The 21,173-nt window shown below is 42.8% G+C and overlaps 1 protein-coding gene across 1 annotated transcript in view; it reads left to right on the plus strand.

The window, feature by feature from the left end:
* The first annotated feature begins 2,687 nt into the window (after positions 1-2,687).
* TRPC5 (transient receptor potential cation channel subfamily C member 5) overlaps positions 2,688-21,173 on the plus strand; it is a 113,656-nt gene continuing 95,170 nt past the window's right edge. The window contains exon 1 of the mRNA XM_019540388.1: positions 2,688-3,081. Coding sequence (XP_019395933.1) covers positions 2,704-3,081 — 378 coding nt within the window. The 5' untranslated portion in view covers positions 2,688-2,703. The remainder of the gene's footprint in view (positions 3,082-21,173) is intronic.

The raw sequence follows: 21,173 nt of genomic DNA on the forward strand, positions 1-21,173 counted from the left end.
CAACGGGAGAGTCAGGTAACTTCCAGCTCTGTTACCGCCATGCTGCCATTGGACAGTGCTCGGGCTTTGTGCCTCTTGCTCATCACCCTTACTCTATGGTTGGGGAGTAACATTTTCCCCTGAGAGACTTAGGAACCTTAATCCAAATTTCAAAAGTGATTTAGGCACTTAGGAGCCCAAGCCTTACTGACAGACAAAGCCCTCAGGAGGCTCAGACATCCAGGCCTAGTTAAAAAGTTTTGCTGCATCAAGACAGGACTCAACTTGTTGCTGTAGCAGAAAGAAGGACTCAGAAATGACCAACTCAGCCTGGCACCATTACTCACCAGCAGCCATCCTAGTGCAGTCGCACACCTGTTTAAATCACAGCACTTAAGCATGCAAATCCCAGAGACACGATGGAAAGCAAGATGAAGACAACTCTTATTTTAGAGTAAAAAACCAAGCCAAAGCACTTAAAGGTCATATGCAAGGCTTCATTTCTTTCTCAGATAGTGCCTAACACACACACACACACACACCTTCAGAGTCGAACAGATGTGCGTGGAGTTGTGATCCTTGCAAACTAACAAATGAGCCTTCTCCTGTAGTCATGGCTAACAGGGGATATGCAGAGCACTTTCAGATGTGCCAGATCCATTATAATAAACCTGTGGCCTCCTCAGAAATGTGCAGATGTCACTTTGCTGCGTGCCACAGTCACCCACCACTTCATGGCCTCAGCAGGAACAGAACTCAGAGTATGCTACTCTGACCACACCGGGCTTCAGGCACCAGATCAAAGGCAGGACCTCAGCCAGCTGCTAAACTATTAAACATACTTACTTGCCCCATAGTGGGCTGTAGGGACCAGCGCTATCCCTGTACAGCGCTATTCTGTACAAGAGGAAACTGCAACATTACATTTTAAAGCAGAGTGGCTGGCTGCACAATTCAAACTGGGAGAGTTGCAGGAAATATATTTACACTAGGTGCACATCATGCGAAAATAGTGAAGAATATCCCCCTTGGGCTCAGGATGAATTTATTGCACTTATAGCAGTGCATCACAACAACAAACAAACGGGTGCATGTGCATGGCATCATGCTGCCTTGGCTGCTTTGCCCACGGTCTCTCAGCGAGTCATACGTCCCCTGTTTCGGATGAAACAAGTGAGTGCATTGAATGATTCCACCTTCCAAACAGGTTGGATTCTTATTTGGTTGCTAAGCTTTAACACCCTCCTCTTGAAATTTGAATCTCATCATTTAACATCTATCACATACAATACCATTGCCAGAATTCAAGCCAGACAGACTACTTTTTTAGGCAAGAGCTATCCTGTCGTACCTATGTACAATTTGGCGTAGTAGGGAGGGCTTGAACCATTTTTAAAAGTACAAAAGAGGTGTTGAATTGTGCGTGAGAAAAATGTATAGTGCAGCAAAAAACAGAACCTGGAATTGTCGACTCCCAGTTCTCTGTGAAAACCCTGAGAAACCTCCTGTTCTTTCTGTCCCCTCAGCTTCCTACCTGCTAGATGGTGGACAGAGATAACCCCCTAGATCGGGGTGGGCAATTACTGAATTTTGGCAAGCCATCGAGGGCCGCATGACAGGCAGCCAGGGGCAGATAAATATTAATTTTCTACATTTTTAGGGGCCCCGCGGGCCAGATAGAATGGCCTGGCGAGCTGCACCCAGCCCCTGGGCCGCATTTTGCCCACCCCTGCCCTAGATAATATGCTGCAATTTGGTTTGGGCAAATAGCTGGAGAAAATGATCTAACAGGTATTTTGACTGAAAAGACCCCATGGTACTGACCCAGTGAGCCTCACTGGCTCTGAAGTGGTAGGAACACCCACCACTAAATATTTGAAAACCCTTCTACCCCCACAGTAGCACCCTTCATCCTGTGGGCCACCATGCCCGGTGGTATGATCTTGATTCCTCATCAGACTCTTCCAGCAAGGAGGCAGACCTAAAGTTCGATATGCCGTGCTCATTCAAGGGAAGGATTTCTCTAGGCTGCAGCAGCACAGTGAGCTCTGGAGAGCTGGAGTGATGTGTTCCACATGGCCTACCTTTGGGACCTATTTATAAAACACAGAGAGTGAAGCATTTAAAAACTAAAATAGTGCTAAGTTTTTAAAATAAAACCATGACCAGGTCACAAAATAAATATGAAGGAAACATAAGCCCTACTTCAAAGGAAGGGGGGGGGTAGGAGCAAGAATAATGCAAGAAATATCATTAAATATGACAGAATGGTGGAAGCTGACATAGCTCCTTTGCTTCAGTGGAGCAGAGTTGCTTATAGTAGCTGAAGGTCTGGCCCAGCTATTATAAAGGGATAGGAAAAACACTGACTGAAAACAGAGCAGAGGTGAGAAATCTATTTATTCACACATTTGATGGATCGTCCATTAACAGCAGCTGGGGCTGGTGATCAGATGAAGAGAAGAGCACTGGCGTGGGGTACAACCAGTGTTATCCTGTGCATTGTCCGGCTGAATATGAGACTGTAACCTCTAGTCTTCCACATAGCCCCTAATGTGCTGATCATTGGGGAACGTGAAACTTATTGTACAGGAAATCAGCTTCCCTGCTAAGGATTTTCAGCAATTTTAGCGGCACTGGAATGGAATCAAGTAATTGCTGTTATTGCCAGCACTAAGTGTCTGTCTTCTTCCCTTCTAACAGGCTGCACAGTCACTATGAACAATGGCCCAGCTATACTACAAAAAAGTAAACTACTCGCCCTACCGAGATCGGATCCCACTGCAGATTGTGCGGGCAGAGGCAGAGCTCTCCGTGGAAGAGAAGGCCTACCTCAGTGCTGTAGAGAAGGGGGACTATGCCAGCGTGAAACATGCCCTCCAAGAGGCTGAAATCTACTACAACATCAACATCAACTGTATGGATCCTCTTGGACGCAGCGCCCTTTTAATAGCCATAGAGAATGAAAACCTGGAGATCATGGAGTTGCTGCTGAGCCACAGTGTGTACGTTGGGGATGCCCTGCTGTACGCAATACGGAAGGAGGTGGTGGGGGCTGTGGAGCTGCTTCTGAATTACAGAAAACCAAGTGGTGAAAAACAGGTTAGTCCAATATCCAGCAAGATTCTGTTTGCCAGCAGCTTGGTTAGGTCCCGGTTTGATTGCAAGCTCCTGTGGGTCTAATCCGGGCACAGGTTTTCTTGAGTGACATTTCTACAGAAAATCCCAGGTCGTTGCTTCAGTGCATTTCTTTTTGTGAGCCAGTACCCCAGAAGAGGTTTGGGAAGGGGAAGAGTTACTTTGCTGTTGGAGGTGATAGCGTATGTGGGAAATGTAAAACAAAGGTCCTCATGAAAGAGTCCAAAGCTTTTTATAAGACACATCAGTGCTGATCTGCTGGACAGTTTCCAGCCTAATTGTAACTTCTATTCCATGGGCAATTTCAGTTTCATAAAGTACTCTTTTTCGTGTCTCATCTTTCCTATTTGAGCAAACTGAATTATAGAAATATATTTTGCAGTTTAGTAATTTAGGGTCTTTTGAAATCTTAATTCACATGTGTAAGCATAAGCTATTGCTATGTATTGTTATATTGCTACTGCAAACTGCAATTGCTTTTCCAAATGAAACCTCAGTCCTGGATTTTCTTAACTTTAAGCAAATGAGCAGTCCAATTTAAGTTAGCATTTATGCCATCATCTTGGCTGCCACACCAGGACTGAATTGAAGAGACTGCCAGAATGAAAACAAGCAGCTACAACTGGCATAGGGATAAGAACCCATGCCTTCTGTAGACTGGCAGAGAGGGGGCCCTTTGACAATACCCACCAATGGTTACACATGTAAGTCACAGTGCAAAGTCTTTTGTCACGTGTTTGAACTCAAAGTTTTTTAATGTGCCTAACTTTTTGCAAGATTAGGGTCTGGATCTTTGACACAAGTGCTATCAATTCCGCTGTATCATTCAATACTTGTTCTCTCTCTTCATTTACAAATACTGTAGCCAAATTCAATAGCTTAAACATAGTGTTAGACTCTCTATAGTTTTTTTTCCATATCCTTTGGTTAGAGCAGAAGGCTAGAAAAAAAACCTGCTTTCACTACCCAATTTTTTTTTTCCTTTTCTGAAATCTACTGAAACACATTGTATTGCATAAAAGAATTGAAGGAGTAGTATGATCTAATCATTGAGAGGATCTCTCTTATTAAACAGACTGGCCCTTAATGTGCATCTTTTCAATAATAATTGTAGACAGTCAAATGCAGTTACGAAATACTTCAAATCATCACAACCAACTTCGAAGAATGTCCAAATTACAATGCAGAAACACTAACAATTCAACCTGCTACGGCAGCGTTATTAAAATCCTGGAGACATTAAATAGAAGGATATTACTAATGCGTTAGATAGATAAAATAGATCAATAACATTTCCTGATAGAGTTAAATAGAAATACTCTTTTTCTGTACCCAGCATTTGTGGCAAAATATGGACCATGCATTGGGAAATGAACAGTAGTGTGTTCTCACTGTTCTAGAAAGACTGGATATTCTGTCTGGAGATGCCCTAAACAGGGAAGGGCCAAAGCTAGACTAAAACTGTACTGAAAATATCCTTTAGTATAATGAGGACTACTAGTGTTTATGTGAGGTTAAGTACAAGTTCATTTGAATCATCTATGATTCTATGTGGATTCCAAACTAGTCTTTTAAACTGCAGAGCTTTTCATTCATACATCACAGCCACTGCTAGGTTCAGGTGACAGAGCTGAAATCAGTGGTGCCAGGCAGTTTTAGAGGGGTTGAGAAATGGGCCCAACTTCTTTGTCTTAGTACTGTGTTTCACAGTGGACCCATTTATTTTCTTCATGGGCATAAACCCATACTTATCCCTCTTTATATTTACAGCTATATTTATGTGAAAGAAGGGCAGACTTTTCTGTTAATTGCAGTGGGCATGACAAATGTCTGAAAAAAACAAACCCATCTTCATGTAAAACATGGACAGAATTGTACAGTATTCCCAATAAAAATCCCCAGATAGAAAATCCCCCTGGTTCTAATTTTGCATATAAGCTCAAGCAAGCAAGTCACCAGATCAGAAAAAAAAAAAAACAGCCCCGGAGTTTCAACACTGTGGTTTTGCTTCAGCTCCTTCTGTAGGCTTCAGTGGGAGTATACCTGCAGGACTGGTTGCCCTTGGTTCTTCAGTCTCAGCAATTAGCCAAATGATGCTAACAATTGGTATTCACTTCATGTACACTGGTATCATACTCAGGGAAAAGAAATGCCTAGTTAAGCATAGTTAGGACACACAGCTTAACACATCAAGCCTCAAAGCTAATGCCTCTGTCAGAATTCAGATCCCTTATGATAATGTCAGAGCAGCATCAATGCAGGTCCCTTAAGTATCTTTCAGGGCTCCTCCCCATCAAATTTTTTTCACAGAAGTACCCCACAAACCCTATTAACACCGGGGAGCAGCTGAAAATGATTTGCAAGACAGGAAGTGTATGCCCATGTGTGCCCACTGCCTAGTCCTAGTGGGTTACGGTCTTCATAGTGTTCATTAAAATCACACAAAAGAAACCATTTCCCCTGTTTTGGACAGAATGGTTGTTTGGCAGTGGTTTCTATTTAGATGAGAAATCCATGGTGTGGAACCAGGGCATTTCCCTACCACAAATTGGTTTATTTGCACAAGGCACACAAGGGTGTTTCTCAGATCAATGGCAGGGACATGATCAGATATAGGAAGATCCCTTCTGCAGACACCCCCAGGTCCAACACACCAGCCTTGTCCTTATTTAGGGACTGTCTGTTTGCCTTTGCTTCACTGCTCGGCTCTTGGGGGAGTCCTCTGCTTGGTCACTGAACCGTTTAATACAGTCTTGGAACTTCAGAAACCCGGCTAGTTCCCTACTCTCTTGTCACCAAGTTCGGGGTATCTCGAGAGTCCAGTTGTCCCTGCTATCACGCACAAAGAAGAGTGCTTTTTCCACCTGCAAACATTCAAGGCTTGCAGTTGCCTTTGCAACAAGGTCCTGTGATGGAAGACCACTAGCACTCTTCAGCATAATAGTTCTTACTGACTCATCATCTTGACTTATCTGAACCCATCTGAATATGGTCAGGTCACCCTGTCTGAAAATACATGGTCAGGATTACAGCAGGTCCTTCTGTGGTTACTCAGGCAAAAGTGCCTGGCCCCAAGTCTTTGCATGGTTTGCTAAAGTGTCAGCTGCAAATATGATCACTGAGGGTGGAAAAACAAACCTTGCATGTTCTTACACACCAGACATCTCAGGCGGAGAGCTCTGCCTTATCCCCACTCAACTAGGCCAAGTCTGGTGTGGGAGAATTTCTGGGTAGTAGGCAAAAATAAGGGAAGAGCTATGAGGGTTTTCTGGCTCCTGTGAGCATCACCCCTACCTAGCGGAGACAAGTTCTAGCAGGTGACAAGGGTTGGCAACAAAGTACTTCATACCCCATTATTAAATGATGCTGGGTAGCCATTACTCTTCAGGCCTTTGTTAAACTGCAGTTTTGCAGCTTAACTGTTGTCTTCTGAAAGTGCTCCAACAATTGCAGTGATAAGTCATATGCCAGTAACTATAACAACGTGCTTCTCCAGTGCTGCGGCTCTGTCAGTCTTGAGTGTGTCTAGAGAGAAAGAAATGCAATTTGGTTTACATGGAAAGTTTAAAGGAGCTGAGGACAAGTAGAAATACTTTGAGGAAAGCTACAAACGCACGGTATAGGTGGGCATTCTCAATGGGGATGTGGTAAAGCAGATTTAGTTCCTGTTAGGTTTACCTGCAAGAAAAGCTCATGGGCTGTTTAAGACTGCGTTTCTAATAAGGTCTGTTCTGCCTGAGCACAGCAATTTACAGCCACAATTTTGTGCACTGAGATTTAGGTCTTTTGATGAAACCATTACGGACACTTCAGCATTTGTATGCAGAATACTCCCACTCATGACAAAATATGCTTCAGTAATAGTGAATTATGCTGGCCAAGGTTTGGAGATTTTGGGTTCAGCTGTAGGGTCATCATGTCATTGAAACTTTTTTTTTTTTTAATCAGTGGAAAGTCTATGGAGCCCACTGCAAACAAAGGTGAGCTTCCTCTTGGCTTCCCTCACAGCTGGACTGAGTCCTAATGCAACAGGGCAGAGAGGGAAAGCTGGTTCTGCAGAGAAATAAAGCTGGCTGTGTTGTTCACTGCTAGGGATATTTGTTACAAAATACAGCTTCTTTTTCCATGTGCAGTCATATGGATATAATTACTCTTCCCAAGTGTTCACAAAATAGTTTAGTCAAACAAATTTCAGAGCCAGCAATAAATTATTTACCAGGTGTTTGCTTTGGCTACATGCTATTTGATATAGGTGATATCCAAGTGTCGTGCCTGCTGTCCAGTTGGAGGACTGAAACTTTTTATAATGGAAAAATAATGAATAACATGACCTATGAAGCCAACAGAAGTCAGGAAAACCACCTTCTGTATTTACTAATGTTTTACTTTTTTATGGTCATCCTAAAACAACAATTAGCTGGGAATAAATAGGAGCCAAAATTGGTGCTTCTTGTTGCAAAAATATTTGCCAGCTGCTGTTTGCCTATTTTTAGGGAGGAGAAAGAGGTGGACCTCTCTTTCATTCCATGTTTAATGAATATACGTTATATATGTTTAATCTTCATGTTGAAGATTAAAGGTTCTACCAGAATGCAGGTCATAAATAATAATAATGAAGCCCCCTCACAAAGAATGGAGAATGAAAAGTGCCAGCTCCTCCATCTGGTATAAAATGGTGTAAAACCATCATCTTGTCTGTAGCCAGGCAGATTTACACCAGCTGACCCCTACCGATCTTTAGGACGTTCAGAGCAAGGCTTTCCTTGCTGCAGGCTGCATTTGTCAGTATGTATCATAGGCGATGGGAAGGAGAAGATAGAGATACTCAGGGGACTTGACATTACAGCGGGATCCTGATCTTGTTTTCATTGGCTAAGGACAGACATTATACACAGACTGGTTTAAGTGATCAGAAACTGGTTTAAACCTGTAACAGAACAGATGTTTAAGATAAGCCTGGTTGGATGTAGTATCAGACTTAACTGATTTGGGTCAAACTGGTTTATGCAATGTCTGGCCCAGACCCCTTGTTGGTTTCAGTTAAACCAGATTCCCCCAGCATCCCAGCATGCTCTGGGCTGGGTGTGGCTTTCTGCTCCACAGCAGAGCTGGCCCCTCCCCTCTGCTCCCTGGCTGGAGCTCAGCAGAGACTGCAGGTGTCTGCTGGCTTCTCCTTGCTCCTCCCATCCCCTCCCTACTTCCTGTGAAGCAGGGATTGCCCCATCCCCTCTGCCTTACACAGACACCTCACAGCATTAGCTAGTAGATCACATGCTGGCTACAGCCTGTGCTGTGGCAGACAGGACAAAGGCAGAATCAACAGGTAGCTGGTAATGTCCCTGTGTTGTTTTCTTAATGACATGGTAAACTCTAAGTTAGGGATGATAAATATTATGTTATCAATTCCCTGCTGTGCTGGTCAGGAGTAGGGGAACCCCTCCCTAAACAGAGCATCCTGCTATGCCCCCCTCAGCTCAGCACTGTAGAAGGGAAGGGAGGGCTGCTCTAGCACCCCTCAGCTTCTAGCCTGAGCCACTGCAGGCATGTGTCTGCATTTTTTCAGTCCAGAGGGGATGTCTGTGCAGTTACAAACCTGTTTAACCTAGCCAGGTTAGACTAACCTGCAAAGACTGAATCAATTCAGGCTCAGGAGTTTTGAATGTCTGTCCCTAGCCATTGGAATTATTCCTGATGGAAGTGAGACAATGAAATGTAACTCTCTAACTAGGGACAGAAGTTACACACAAACCAGTTTAAGGGCATTTTTACATGTGCAAGTGCCGCAGCACTGGGCACTTTGAAAAGCACCCTGAGCTGCAACGCTTTCAGTTGTATAAGTGGTAAAATGCACATCAGTGCTGAGAAAGTGGTTGTGGCATACTTTTGAACTAAAACATCTCAGAGGTACTTTAGTTCAAAAGCTCATTGCCTCCATTTTCTGCATGCTGACGTGCATTTTGTCACTTATACAACTGCATGTGGCATAGCACAGTGCACATCAGCTCGTGTGTGGAGCAGACTCGATTAATAGAGTCTGCTCCAAAAGCAGCAGACTTCCAGCATGTCACGGGACAAAAAGGTATGTGTATAAATGCCCTTAGTGATCATACACTGGTTTAAATCTGTAACAGAACATAAGTTCAGTGCATATAAACCAGTTTCAAAATGGCTGAAACCAGTTTGAGATAAACCTGGTTCAATGTAGTATCAGACTTAACCGATTCAGCTCAAACTAATTTATGCAATGTCTGTCCCAGACCCCTCCCTGGTTTAACTTAAAACAGAGTCCCCAGGCATCCTGGCCTCACCCCTCTGCTCCCTAGCCAGAGCAGGGGTGGGCGGGGATGGTGGCATGGCCTGGGTCCATGCTAGTGGGACAGGGAAGGGGGAATTAAACCCCCTTAAACCCTCTCCCTGGCCAGTTCACTTAAAGCTACTGCCAGGGCTGGCCATGCCTCCCAGGACAGCATCCCTGCAGCTGAGGGCACATTTTAGCACTCCCCAGCTTCTGGCCTGAGCAACCGCAGGCATGTGCCTGCATTTCCTGAATGTCTGTTCACTTGCAAATTGGTTCAATCTAGACAAGTTAGACTAACCTGCAAAGACTGAAACAATTCAGGCTCCAGCTTTTTGAATGTCTGTCCATAGCCTCTGTCTCTAGAACAGGGACAGCACATGCAGTGGCAGTGCAAGGTTCTTTAGATTACTTTATTAGTGCACCTTTGGTATGAGTTTAGAGCATGACCTGTGGCCCTTAAAGTCCAGGGAGACAGTTTGTTGCCTCCTAGGATTTTTGGATAGGGCTTATTGGGCATGTATACACATACATTTGTCTGCTCTGATGCGTCAGAGATTCAGCACATTGGAACAGATTAGATTAATCAAGTCTGCGCCACCTGCGAGCTGATGAGCCTGGTGCTGCATTGCACACATGCGTTTGTTTAAATGGCGAAATGCACGTCAGCGCGCAGAAAACACCTTCACAATGTGTTTTAATTCAAAAACATGCCACCACCATTTTCTCAGCAGTGATGTGCATGTTGCCATTTATGCAAATACCCACTATATGCAGTGTTGCATATCACAGCTGAAGGAATGTATGGAGTCTTACATGCATGCACCGTTGTAGCACCTTTCTGCTGAAAGTGTTATGACAAGCTCCAAGCACCTGTGCTGTGAGGACCTGTCTACCACCAGATGCTGCTTTCAAAAATGAAATGCAGGCTTGGCCTCCATTTTACACCCCAGATTTGTTCCTGAAGTCCTGCACCTGCAGAATGGATGGTTGTGCAGGGACAAAGCAAGCTGTCAGACCTGTAGCTGGTCAAAATTATGTTAGGGACTGAACATCAAGTACCAATGTTCAGACACAGATTGTGTGGGCACTAATTTCCCCTACCAAAGAGAAGCCACTTTTTGTGCAAAATAATTTTAATCCAGTTTCTTATAGCAGTTGAATTTCCTGACAAATTCTTCCCAGAAGGCCTGGTCAGAAAGCCATTGAAGTCAATAGGAATCTTTCTACTGACCTCCTTGGATTTTGAATGAGGATTTATGAGTATTCAGGGACCCTTTTAGTGGGATCCTTTGTGATTTCTACAAAATAATGTAGGCGAAGTGAAGAGCTTTTGGTGCAGTACATTTGATTTGCATGAATTTGGCATAATTTTTAACTTGTGGCAATGTGTTCATTTCCAATGCAAATTTATACTCTGGCTGAATCCTGAGCCCTGCTTCTGTCCTTAAGAAATGAACTTCTAATCAGTTGCTATCTGGGTTACTTACTGTCCACAGTCTAGACAAACACTTTTCTGAGTAGCGGTTTTGCTCGTATCTATCAGGGCTCACAGCAAATGTCTCCATAAAATGATGCTAACATTCCTCATCTCTGCCAAAATTAGCCATTTGCCCATGGCAGATGGCTCCAAATTAATCCGTTTCACAGATGGAACTACAAATGTAAATGTCCCAAGAACAAGAATACAAAAAAATACTTTTAGTATTTGTAATTTTTACTGAATTTGTTTCAAAGGTCAGTAGGATGCATGAGTCAATGAGATCTCAGCAGATACCAATCCCTGTATCTTCCAGAGAATGAACATTGCAGAGATAAGCCCTGAGGGAAATTTAGTTTTGCAGAAAACACTGTAGGAATAAAAGGTGAGTTTAGGATCTTTGTCAATAATCCTTAGGCACCTGCTGAAAGAAGGCCATTAAACTTGATAGCATTTGCTAACTTAAATTTGACCTCATAAAATCCTATTTCAAATGAGCTGATGATAGGAAATCTACCTTAATCCCTGTGTGTGAGTAAATATAATAGATCTGTAATCTGTGAACTTTCATGACCCTGAAATGATATGCTGCGTTAAACCCATTCCATTCTTGCCAAAGCCAGGTTAGAACTATGATTCAGGCTAGTTTTAGTTTAGCTCTCATAATCAGGTAGGGATCTTCCTCCTTGTTCAAAAAGAGTCAAGGAAAGGAGTTCTCTGACCTTTTCCCATAACCTGATTTAAGCATGAATGCTATTCGCTCCAAGGCACATAGAGTTACCGAGTATTTGTAATTAAAATGAAGGAACCAGATCAATTACAACAAAGATGGCTGAAGGAACCAGATCAATTACAACAAAGATGGCTGGCATATAAATGCTAAATAAAATAAAATAGACTATTACTTGAAAGTATGTAGGAAATCAAGGGTGTTCCCAATACCTAGAGTAAAGGACACAGTCATCTGCTACAGGTACCTGCTAGCAACATAGTGAAATGGTTAAATTCTCCACTATAAAAAGATTATTCCTCATCTGTCCTGCTTTCCTGGGGAAGAGGGATATTTTTACTGCTTCTGGTCTTACTAAGCTTTAAGGAAAAGCAAGGGTATATGTAAACTATGGCATAATTGTATCAAACTCCATAGCAGCCAACTCCTCCGCTGTAAGCCAAGGAAGAAACTGATGTGTGTAGGGGGCATTCAAGGAGAGGCAAGGTGAATGCATGTATGACTCGCATTGTGTATACATGGTGCTTATGGCTGATGTCCTACTCCTGTATAAGGTCTAGAATCTCTCTAGATGCCTATTCCAACCTGCCTGCAATGCCAGAGGCAAGAGAATGGCACCAGTGTCTAAAAACCCTACAACAGTCAAAGGAGAACACAAAAGCTAAATATTGAATGCCTATCTAGGTCTATCCATAACCATAGCCCCCCGTATCTGAGACAGAAAGTTTCAGCAAGAGGTCCGTAGTGGAATTGGAAAGATGTCCCAGGGGCTGGAAGCACGTTTAGAAACAGAACTGTCCTAGGGACGGTTGAGGAAGCTTAGGGGAAGGTTTAGACATATGTACCCGGTATGGAAATACTTGAGAAAGAAAGTCTCAATGCAAAATTGCATTTCTTTCTTTCTCTCATGTCTCAGAATCTAAAACCAGCTATAGCAGCATTGATGCCTAATGGCTCTGCCAGCGTCCAACCTTTTCATTATTTTTATTGATGCAGCAATAATTCACAGCTATAGTTAACAACGGGTCTTTGACACCAAAGTCTACCCTGGAAATGGATTCCATCTAATTAAACCAACCATAGAGAAATCAAAGACCACTTCATTTAATCATCACATTGAACCAGGGGAAAACACTCTGAAACTTAAGAGAAGGGAACAAAGACAGGCTGGGAGGAAGAACTGGCAACAACATCCTCAGGCTATGTACCAGATACTGCAACTAACTGAAAAGCACAAGTACAGATTGAGAAGCTCAGTGCCAGATATTAGACACTGAACAATGAAATCGGTCCCTAGATATTTCAAATTAGCTAACAAAAAGACAATTATTATTTATTACACCATTCAGGGTAGTTCCTGGGGGCAAACCAAGAAGAGTGTTGTGTGAGGCATGGATAAGAAACAGGCTCTGCCTCAGTGAGCTTACAAGCTAAAGCTTAGACAGATGGAAAGGTCAGGGAACTGGAACTATGTTGGACACTATATTGGGAATTATCTTTAATCATTTGTAAGTGCTGTTCCTAATACACCACGTAACGTGCTCAATCTGTTGCTACGTCAGCTGCTAGCAACATGGTGCAGTTTGTTAGGGCAAATTTCTTTTAACCCTTGTAATAAAGCAATTGAAAAACAAGACAGCTCAACTGTCTGAGCTCTCTAGTGACCGGAAACCCTAGAGCAGGGCCAACACCTTATCTGCGCGGCACGTTCAGTCCCAGAGGCAGGAATTAGAGGATCAGAGCTCAGTTTGGCAACCTCTTTGCAGGAAACTGTTTGCTCAACAAACAATCTGTTTTTGTCTCGGTTCCTACGTGAACAAACTTATGTCTTTACCTGTGTTTTTAGTGTTGATATTATTAGTTTATCAGCATATTACAATCTGCAAGTTGCTCACCAACTCAGTGGGTATGGCTTCAGGTATTTACTATTTGTGCTGCATGATTGGTTGTCTAAACCTCTTTCCGTTTGCTTCTGAATCCTGAGTGGATGATTCCCAACTCCAGAAAGAATTTAAGAAAAGACGCTCATAATTTTTTTGGCAAGAATATCCATGAATACTTATTAGTATGCATATTAGCAATACATTTACACTTTCAAAGTGCATGCCGGAGGACATTTTTAGAGTATAACTTTTGGAGGAAAGTAAGTATAATATGTTCTGGATCCTGCTTGAAAAACCGAGTACTGTAAAAAACGAATGCTTCCAGAATTTCTTTTGCAGTATTTCTGCTTAGAGTGTTGAATACAACCAGGAATAAGGTGGCATCTCAAAGTCCCCCCCCACACACTTCCATTGTGGCAGTAGCTAACTTGTTGTGGCCTGATTTACAGCTTCCTGTAGTGGCAATGAAGAGAGGCAGCCAGCAAGTCTGGATTTCCTCCAGCTCTGGGCCTGAGAATATCTTATATTTTCTGCAAGACTTCCCACCTTTGCCATGTACAGTAGAAATCATGAAGGAACAGGTTGGCACACCAGCCAAGCCACTGAGATGGCTCAGAGCAGCTGCATCATAAGATTTCATTCATGCGAGTGTGGGGAGGACTCAGGCACTGCTTTCCGACGTTCACCATGCAGAAAGTTAAAGCCAAACTTCTCAGGCTGCTGAGTCAGCTCCTGTCACAGCAGCATTTAAGGTGTGCTGTTAATGAAGGATTTTAACATGGCAGCAGTCAGACTAATGAAGAAAGGGATTAGATAAGCGCTTTCAAAGACAGAACCATTCTGGGTTGTTCCCCTGCCGTTTCTGTTGTGAGAGAGGATTTTCTAAACCGTTATTGCTTTGTACTCTGTGGTATTTGCGCTCTTATTCAGCAACTATATCTTCAGATTGTGCATACTGTTCTTTATTACTGAAACCATGCTGTACTCACCACCTGTAAGACCTACACTAACCAAATCAAAATGGCTGAGATGCTGAGCAATCTGCTTTGTAAACTAAAAGATCTGATTTGTGCTAGACTGGCGAGTGAGGGTAGGCAGCACTGAACTAACCCCTGATGCAACCACTCAGTTAGCTTTCCTGACCAAATCTGGATTTTTTAAAGGTAGATTGTCAAGTGTGGTTTAAAAGAAACAAAACAAACAAACCTCTCCTAAACAAAAGCTGTAAGGCTGTAGTGACCTGTCACTTCAATGAAACGTAAGGATCCACCTCCTGTCTGCCCCTATTAACATACTACGCAAAATAGGTAGACATTTGACATAAAAACTAATATAAACACCATTAAAAACATTCATATTAAATTATGTTAGCACTCCTTGTCCTTGTTACAACTTAGCGGGCGATTGCTATAAAGATGAAGCAATAAACTCCAGCTCATATTGCACTGGAGTTTATTTCTCCCAGGCACTGTGTTTATATGTGCACCCAGGACTGCAGCACGTTGAGCTGGATGAGATCAGCCCCAGTTGGCAGGAGGCCCAGGGGGGTCAGCCTGCCAGCCTGGAGATGCTCCTGCCCAGCTCTGTGTGCTGTGGAGGGGCTGCGCAGGGTACGAGGGTGTTCCAGTGCAGGGCTAGGCAGCAGGCAGCCCCCACACTGAAACACCCTCATTCCCCAGCCAGCCCTACCAGCATCTATATGTGCATTGCTGCAGAATAAATAACCCTGGATAGCGCTTGTATTTAGTCTGTCCTAATAGCACTGCACATATAGACAGTGACATTATACTCCAGAGCTAATAAGGGAACTCCACAGTAAATGTCTTATGTAGACACACCCAGTATGGAAAATATGTAGATCAGGCAGAAGAAGTAATTAAAAAGACTAGAAAATGTAAGGTTGTCTCTTTTCTTCCCTAAGTAAGCATGACCCTGTAAATTAATTATTATGGTTATTGTTATTATTATTACTACTACTTTTACTAGCATTAAGAAAATGACTTTTCAGGCAACATCTGTTATTATTGCAAGTTGCCAACTATGGATTATTTCAGCTTGTTTGGGTTAGAGGAAAGCTTATCTGTAAAACATGCAATGTATAAGGTGCATCAGTGCTCCAAAGCCTTTCGTTAGGACAAGGATTTAATGGGACTGGAGTGGGTAAGCTCTTTAGTGAGATTAATTTCCATTTTTTATTTGTTAGCGATTGCTGATTTTTAGTTTTCATTGTCACCAAAAACTCCTGTTCCCATTCCTGAGTAGCAATTAAAATGAAGAAAAATGGAAAAGATCTTTAAAAAAAAAAAAAGTGGGTTATGTTTTTAAACAGGAAAAAAAATCTCATCTATACTAAACACATCTCTCCAGCTGGACTGCAGTAAAGGAACTAGCTTGACTTTCCACCTTTGTCAACACTACTAGATATATATCTGAACAGCTGACAGAGAATAAAATGATGGTTATGTCCAGAAAAGAACTCTGGGTTTGGCCAAAACTCAGATAATTCCCTTCTTGTCCACAAGTCAGATTCTGGTCTCAGCTGCAACGGTGTAAACATGAAGTAAATCCCTCGAGTTATTCTGGATTTATCTCGATGTAAATGAGGGAAGAATTTTATCCTCTGTTTATTTTGTTTAATTTGACAAATATTCTTTGTTGAGTCCTGTGTTCTGTATATGAATAATAATATAGAATTAATTTACTAACTAGGGGATGGCAATATCCCACAGTTACATTACAACACATTATACAATTTGTCGCTGTAATGAACTTCTCCACTGTGTTTACACAAACAAGAAGTCATCACCAGGAGAGAGAGCAGTTGCAAAAATCTTATAGCACTAAACCTGATCTGTGACTCTCTGCAAACAGTAGGGCTGGGTTAGGGTTAAGGTTAGGGTTAGGGTTAAATGCCTTAGTTTAGATCGGTAGTGAACCGAACACACATTCACCCTTTGTGGGGGGCGGCAAATCTTAGACCAGGTTCCGCAATTTTAAAACCAGTCTATGCATGCCAAGCTTCAGTTCTGTTATGGGTATAGACTGGTTGCGTGGGCCAAACTTCTGTTCTGTTACCAGCATAATCTGATTTCTGATCACGTATACCAGTAAAAGTATAATGTCTGTACCCGGCCTGGGATTCAAGGCTTCTTTGGGATATAAACCCTTCCATGCTGGATTCCCACTTCATTAGGTTCCTCTTCACTGAGGCAAATGACACACTTCCAGAGCAAACCAATAGGTTTTATTTATTTATTTATTTAATTGAAATAGAAGAGGCTTAAAACACAAGCTATCTAATTCTTAACAGCATCCTGCTGAGATTAGGAGAAGAGATTGCACATTGCTTGCCCTCTGTGTTCATCTAATCATCAACCCCTGCTTCCACTCTCCCTCCCTGATGAGAGTGGCTGTAGCGGTAAACTCCTGCTAGCGAGTATGACTGTATCCAAGGAAGAAGTGCGCAGAGGTCTGTACCCTGGGTAGTGACATTTGCCATTTCTGCTCCCCCACTGAAGTCAGCATCTGGGGATTATGCCCCACTCCCCCACCCTCAATTATGTTTCAGACTGAGCAGTGTTAGGTTGCTTTAAATGCACATCTGCAAAATCCTTCCTTCTTACAGCCTCCTTGCTTCCTCCATTTTCTTATTGCCCAACAAAAAGACACGTTATTACTGCAGTGCAAGTTCAAAATAGTGACATCTTTTGACAGTCGATCTGGCTACACCGTGGTTCCTAAACACATGGCTGAGCACGGCAAGCCCAACACTGTTTGCTGCCACTGTCAAACGCTCGAGGTAGACTTGCTAGCTCTATATAAGCAATCCCCTGGGTCCACCTCAGTTTTTAAACACTTGGATAAGCAGCCAAATTAAAACTAAAAGAGTCTAAAGGAAATATGACTGCTTGAGAATCTTTCTGGCTCAAAAACAGCTTGGTTATATAAGAGTCAGGTGCCTGCTCTCTCCAAGAGCTACCACTAAAGTGCTGAACTAATGGATAGTGTAACTGGCCTCAGATACATTTAAATATAAGTAATATTATTATTTAGCAATGTTTAGTTCATAGCTGTCTTGTGTTTAAGGCTCTTCTATTTAAATTAAATCAATAAAAACTCTTGGTTTGCTCTAGACTTGTGTCCTTTGCCTCAGTGAGCATGTCTACACATGCCCTTTAACGTAGCCTATTTTACTATGCATTAAAGCATCATGTAAAAAATAATGCGATTAAAGTAATGCACGGTAAAATAAGCTACTGCACATTAAGTGCCACTTACAAACTGTGCACATTCATTACTGCGCATTAAGGCAGCCTAATGCACATTTGTTTAGTACCTCACACTGGAGATACTAAATTTAATGCACATTAGGAAAAGCACCTGAATGCACCTGTAGACGAGTGAAGAGGAACCTAGTGAAGCAAAAATCCAGCATGAAAGGGCTCATATCTACAGCCTGCTGAGGGGGAGACAGATCTAGATTCTCAATTAAATTAGGGTAACTCTGATGTAAACAGACTTTTTCAGAGTACACTGCAAGCAGAACTTGAACTTGTGGACCAGATCCTCCTCTGCCGTGTACAGGATGTCGTAACTCCATTCACATCATTACTGTTACAACCAGTCATGCAGGATCGTGGCCCACTATCTCTATAAACAGCACCATAGCAAAAAGATGCTCATGGCAATTTTAAAGAACAGCCTAGAACATTTTTTTTCCTACAGACAGTTGGTGGCATTCATTATTTTTCATTAACGAACAGTGTAGTTTCATTCAGTGAACTGCCTCTTAAGGGGGGAAAAAATCCTACCCTGTGCATTCGTGCGTGTGTGTGTGTTGTCATGGTCTTAGTATTGCAAAGAATCTCTGTAGACATATCTAATTATGATGTTCAGTTCTGGAAAAAAAAATCCAAACCACTAGAATCACTTAAGGTTAATTTTTAACCTCCTCCTCTGTAAGAAGTAGCGTAATGTTTATTCAAAATCCCACACAGAGACAAATACCCTTTTGGTTCAAGTCAATGCAAAAATTCTATATCAAGGCTGCAGGCAAGAAGGTGGGATAAAAACAGTCAGCCACGTCACTGTACTTGTTTTCAGACCCTTTTTTCCCAGTAGCACAGCTGCTCTGTAATCTAGCAGCGCTGTCTCTGACTGCTTCCCAGTGCCTCTTGCTTTATAAATTACAGTGCTGCTTATGTGTGTCACAGGATTATGACTGAGCTAAAGAGTGGCCAAAGGTATAATAACTTTGCAGACCCATCCTGGTTGTTAATTGCAAATGATGGACAGAATGTATGCTCCAAAGTCCCCTTCTTTTTTGAATTAAAAAAGCTGGGTTTGCCATTTGAAGACTGGTTGATGGCAGGTGTTTGTTTTAGAGCTGTACATAGACAAATCATTTATAATGGTAGATTGTCTGGTGGATTATCCAAACTCTGATTTCTGTTGTTTTGTTTTTTGGATGTTGCAGTTGAGCCTGGACCTGACGTTGTTTCAGGGAATGTTTTGACCACTGATGCATCCTTTCTGGGATCAGCACTTTGTCTACTCTCAGATATTAAGTAAAACAGGATATAGCCTTTTATAGTTCTGTAGGTGAACATGTTGATTTACAAACTGGAGTTGAACTGAACAGGCGGAGTTTGACTGCAAATCAGATTAGGTCAAACTCTTTATTATTACTAATAATTTTGGAAATCAATATGATAATGCCTAGTTGCCACATGGGACAGAAATATGCAAATGCCCTTTGTCCTAAGGAGCTTAAAACCAAAAGGATTCATAAAGTGAAGACAAAATGCACTGGGATTCTCAGAGAAGACACCAAACTTAGGTTGTACTTTGCTTTCCTGACCTCATTCTCTTCCTAACACAATGCTGTAGTAAAGTTGATGTTTGAGGTATCTTAGTAGTTGTGGGAATTGTATAAAGAGAAGAGACATTTAGGAGGAACTGAATAGGAAGAACATATGTATGAGCAGGTGGGCTAGAAACCATGGCATCGTAAGTGAAGTCGTTTCAGGCAGAAGGGAAACAATAGAGAGAGCCATGAAAATGGGGGACAGAGGTGAGGAAATGCAATACATAGTGTGAGGATCTGAAATATAGGCAGAGCTGTTCAGGATTTTGAATGCGCATTGTTCAAGATTCAGGATTAAAGCTAAATAAGGGTTAGCATTTGAGGACACTGAAATTCATAGGAATAGCTTGTAAAATTTCAGTCTCAAAGGCTGCGTCCAAATAAGCGTGGCTGTGTGGCATGTGGCACTGCAGACATGGCTGTGGCACCACATACCACACATTCAGGTGTTCTCTGCACTACAAGGGGCGTGCACACGGGGTGAAAAAAACCCGTGCAAATAAAAGCAGAGCAGTGCACACGGGGCTACCAGCCAGGCTCCATGCGGCAGGATTGCCACTGCTGCAGCCCCAGGAGGTCTCCAGGACTCCAGGTAAGGCTGCTGGAGCCAGCCCAGTGCTGCCCCAGGCTCTCTTACCCCACCTGGGGTAATTAGCCACATGCCAGAGGGCTTGTGGTACAGGCACTCCCCAGGGACAACTAACAGCAGCGCTAGGTGAGTCACTGCTAGTTGTCCCCAGGGAGTCAAACGTCCACACTTGTGTGTATGCGGTCAAAGAGTGGAAATCTCTCCTCCTGGTCAGGTGATCTCTAGTGTTTTCTGCTTCCCTGAATAGTGAATAGTGAAAATGCCACACAATCAGTCTTCTCAGTGAGACTGGTCTTTACTTTTTGATCTGTATGACAGTAGTGCCTATGTATCCAAATAAGTCTATGGCCTAATTGTACCAGATCTATACAATCCCGTAGTAAAAGATAATACCCACTAAGTTAAGAGAAGATGCAACAAGAGAAGGGTAACCACTCTAAAATCACTTGATTGCTTAGCTTAGGTACTTGGACAGTTTGGAAAGTTTCCTTTTAGGCTGGGGACAGAAGTTACACATAAATCAGCTTAAGTGATCAGAAACTGATTTAAACTTGTAATAGTGCACATAAACCAGTTCAAAATGGCTGAAACTGGTTTGAGATAAACCTGGTTGTATGTAGTATCAGGCTTAATTGATTTGGGTCAAACTGGTTTATGGAACTTCTGTCCCAGAACCCTTCCTGGTTTAAGTTAAATCAGAGTCTCCCAGCATGCCTTCCAGCCCTGAGCTGTGCTGGGCTAGGCTAGGCTGTCTGCTCCAGAGACCAGGGCTGGCCCTCCCCTTCTCCTCCGTAGCTGGAGCTCCACCTGGCTGAGAAGGAGGTAGAGACTGCAGGCACAGCGGCAGCCCCTTCTCCCTGCTCCACCCACCCCTTGCTTGCTGCTCAAGCAGGGATTCCTCCTCTCCCACCGCTGGGACCCCAGAACAGTGTCTGCTTAGGGCTTTTTGGAACTAATCAGCAGGTCAGCTGGTAATGTCCCTCCTTCCTTACAAATGCTTTACAAAAAGCTGTTTAAGAAGATCTTGAACTAATGAGAGAGGCTTTGTTTTCTTGATGGGCTGATAAGCTTTGTGTTATGATAAGCTCCCTGCTGGCTTGTTCGCTTCAAAGGCCACAATCTGTCAGTGTTCAAGAGGGGACAGAGAGAGGTGTGAGAAATGACCCAGTCTGCAATTTATGGGACCTATGAGTGCCTGTCAGTTTGCTGCAGG

This window comes from Crocodylus porosus, unplaced genomic scaffold (genome assembly GCF_001723895.1).
Source record: "Crocodylus porosus isolate Cpor-Errol unplaced genomic scaffold, CroPor_comp1, whole genome shotgun sequence".
In the NCBI taxonomy this organism is placed as follows: Eukaryota; Metazoa; Chordata; order Crocodylia; family Crocodylidae; genus Crocodylus; species Crocodylus porosus.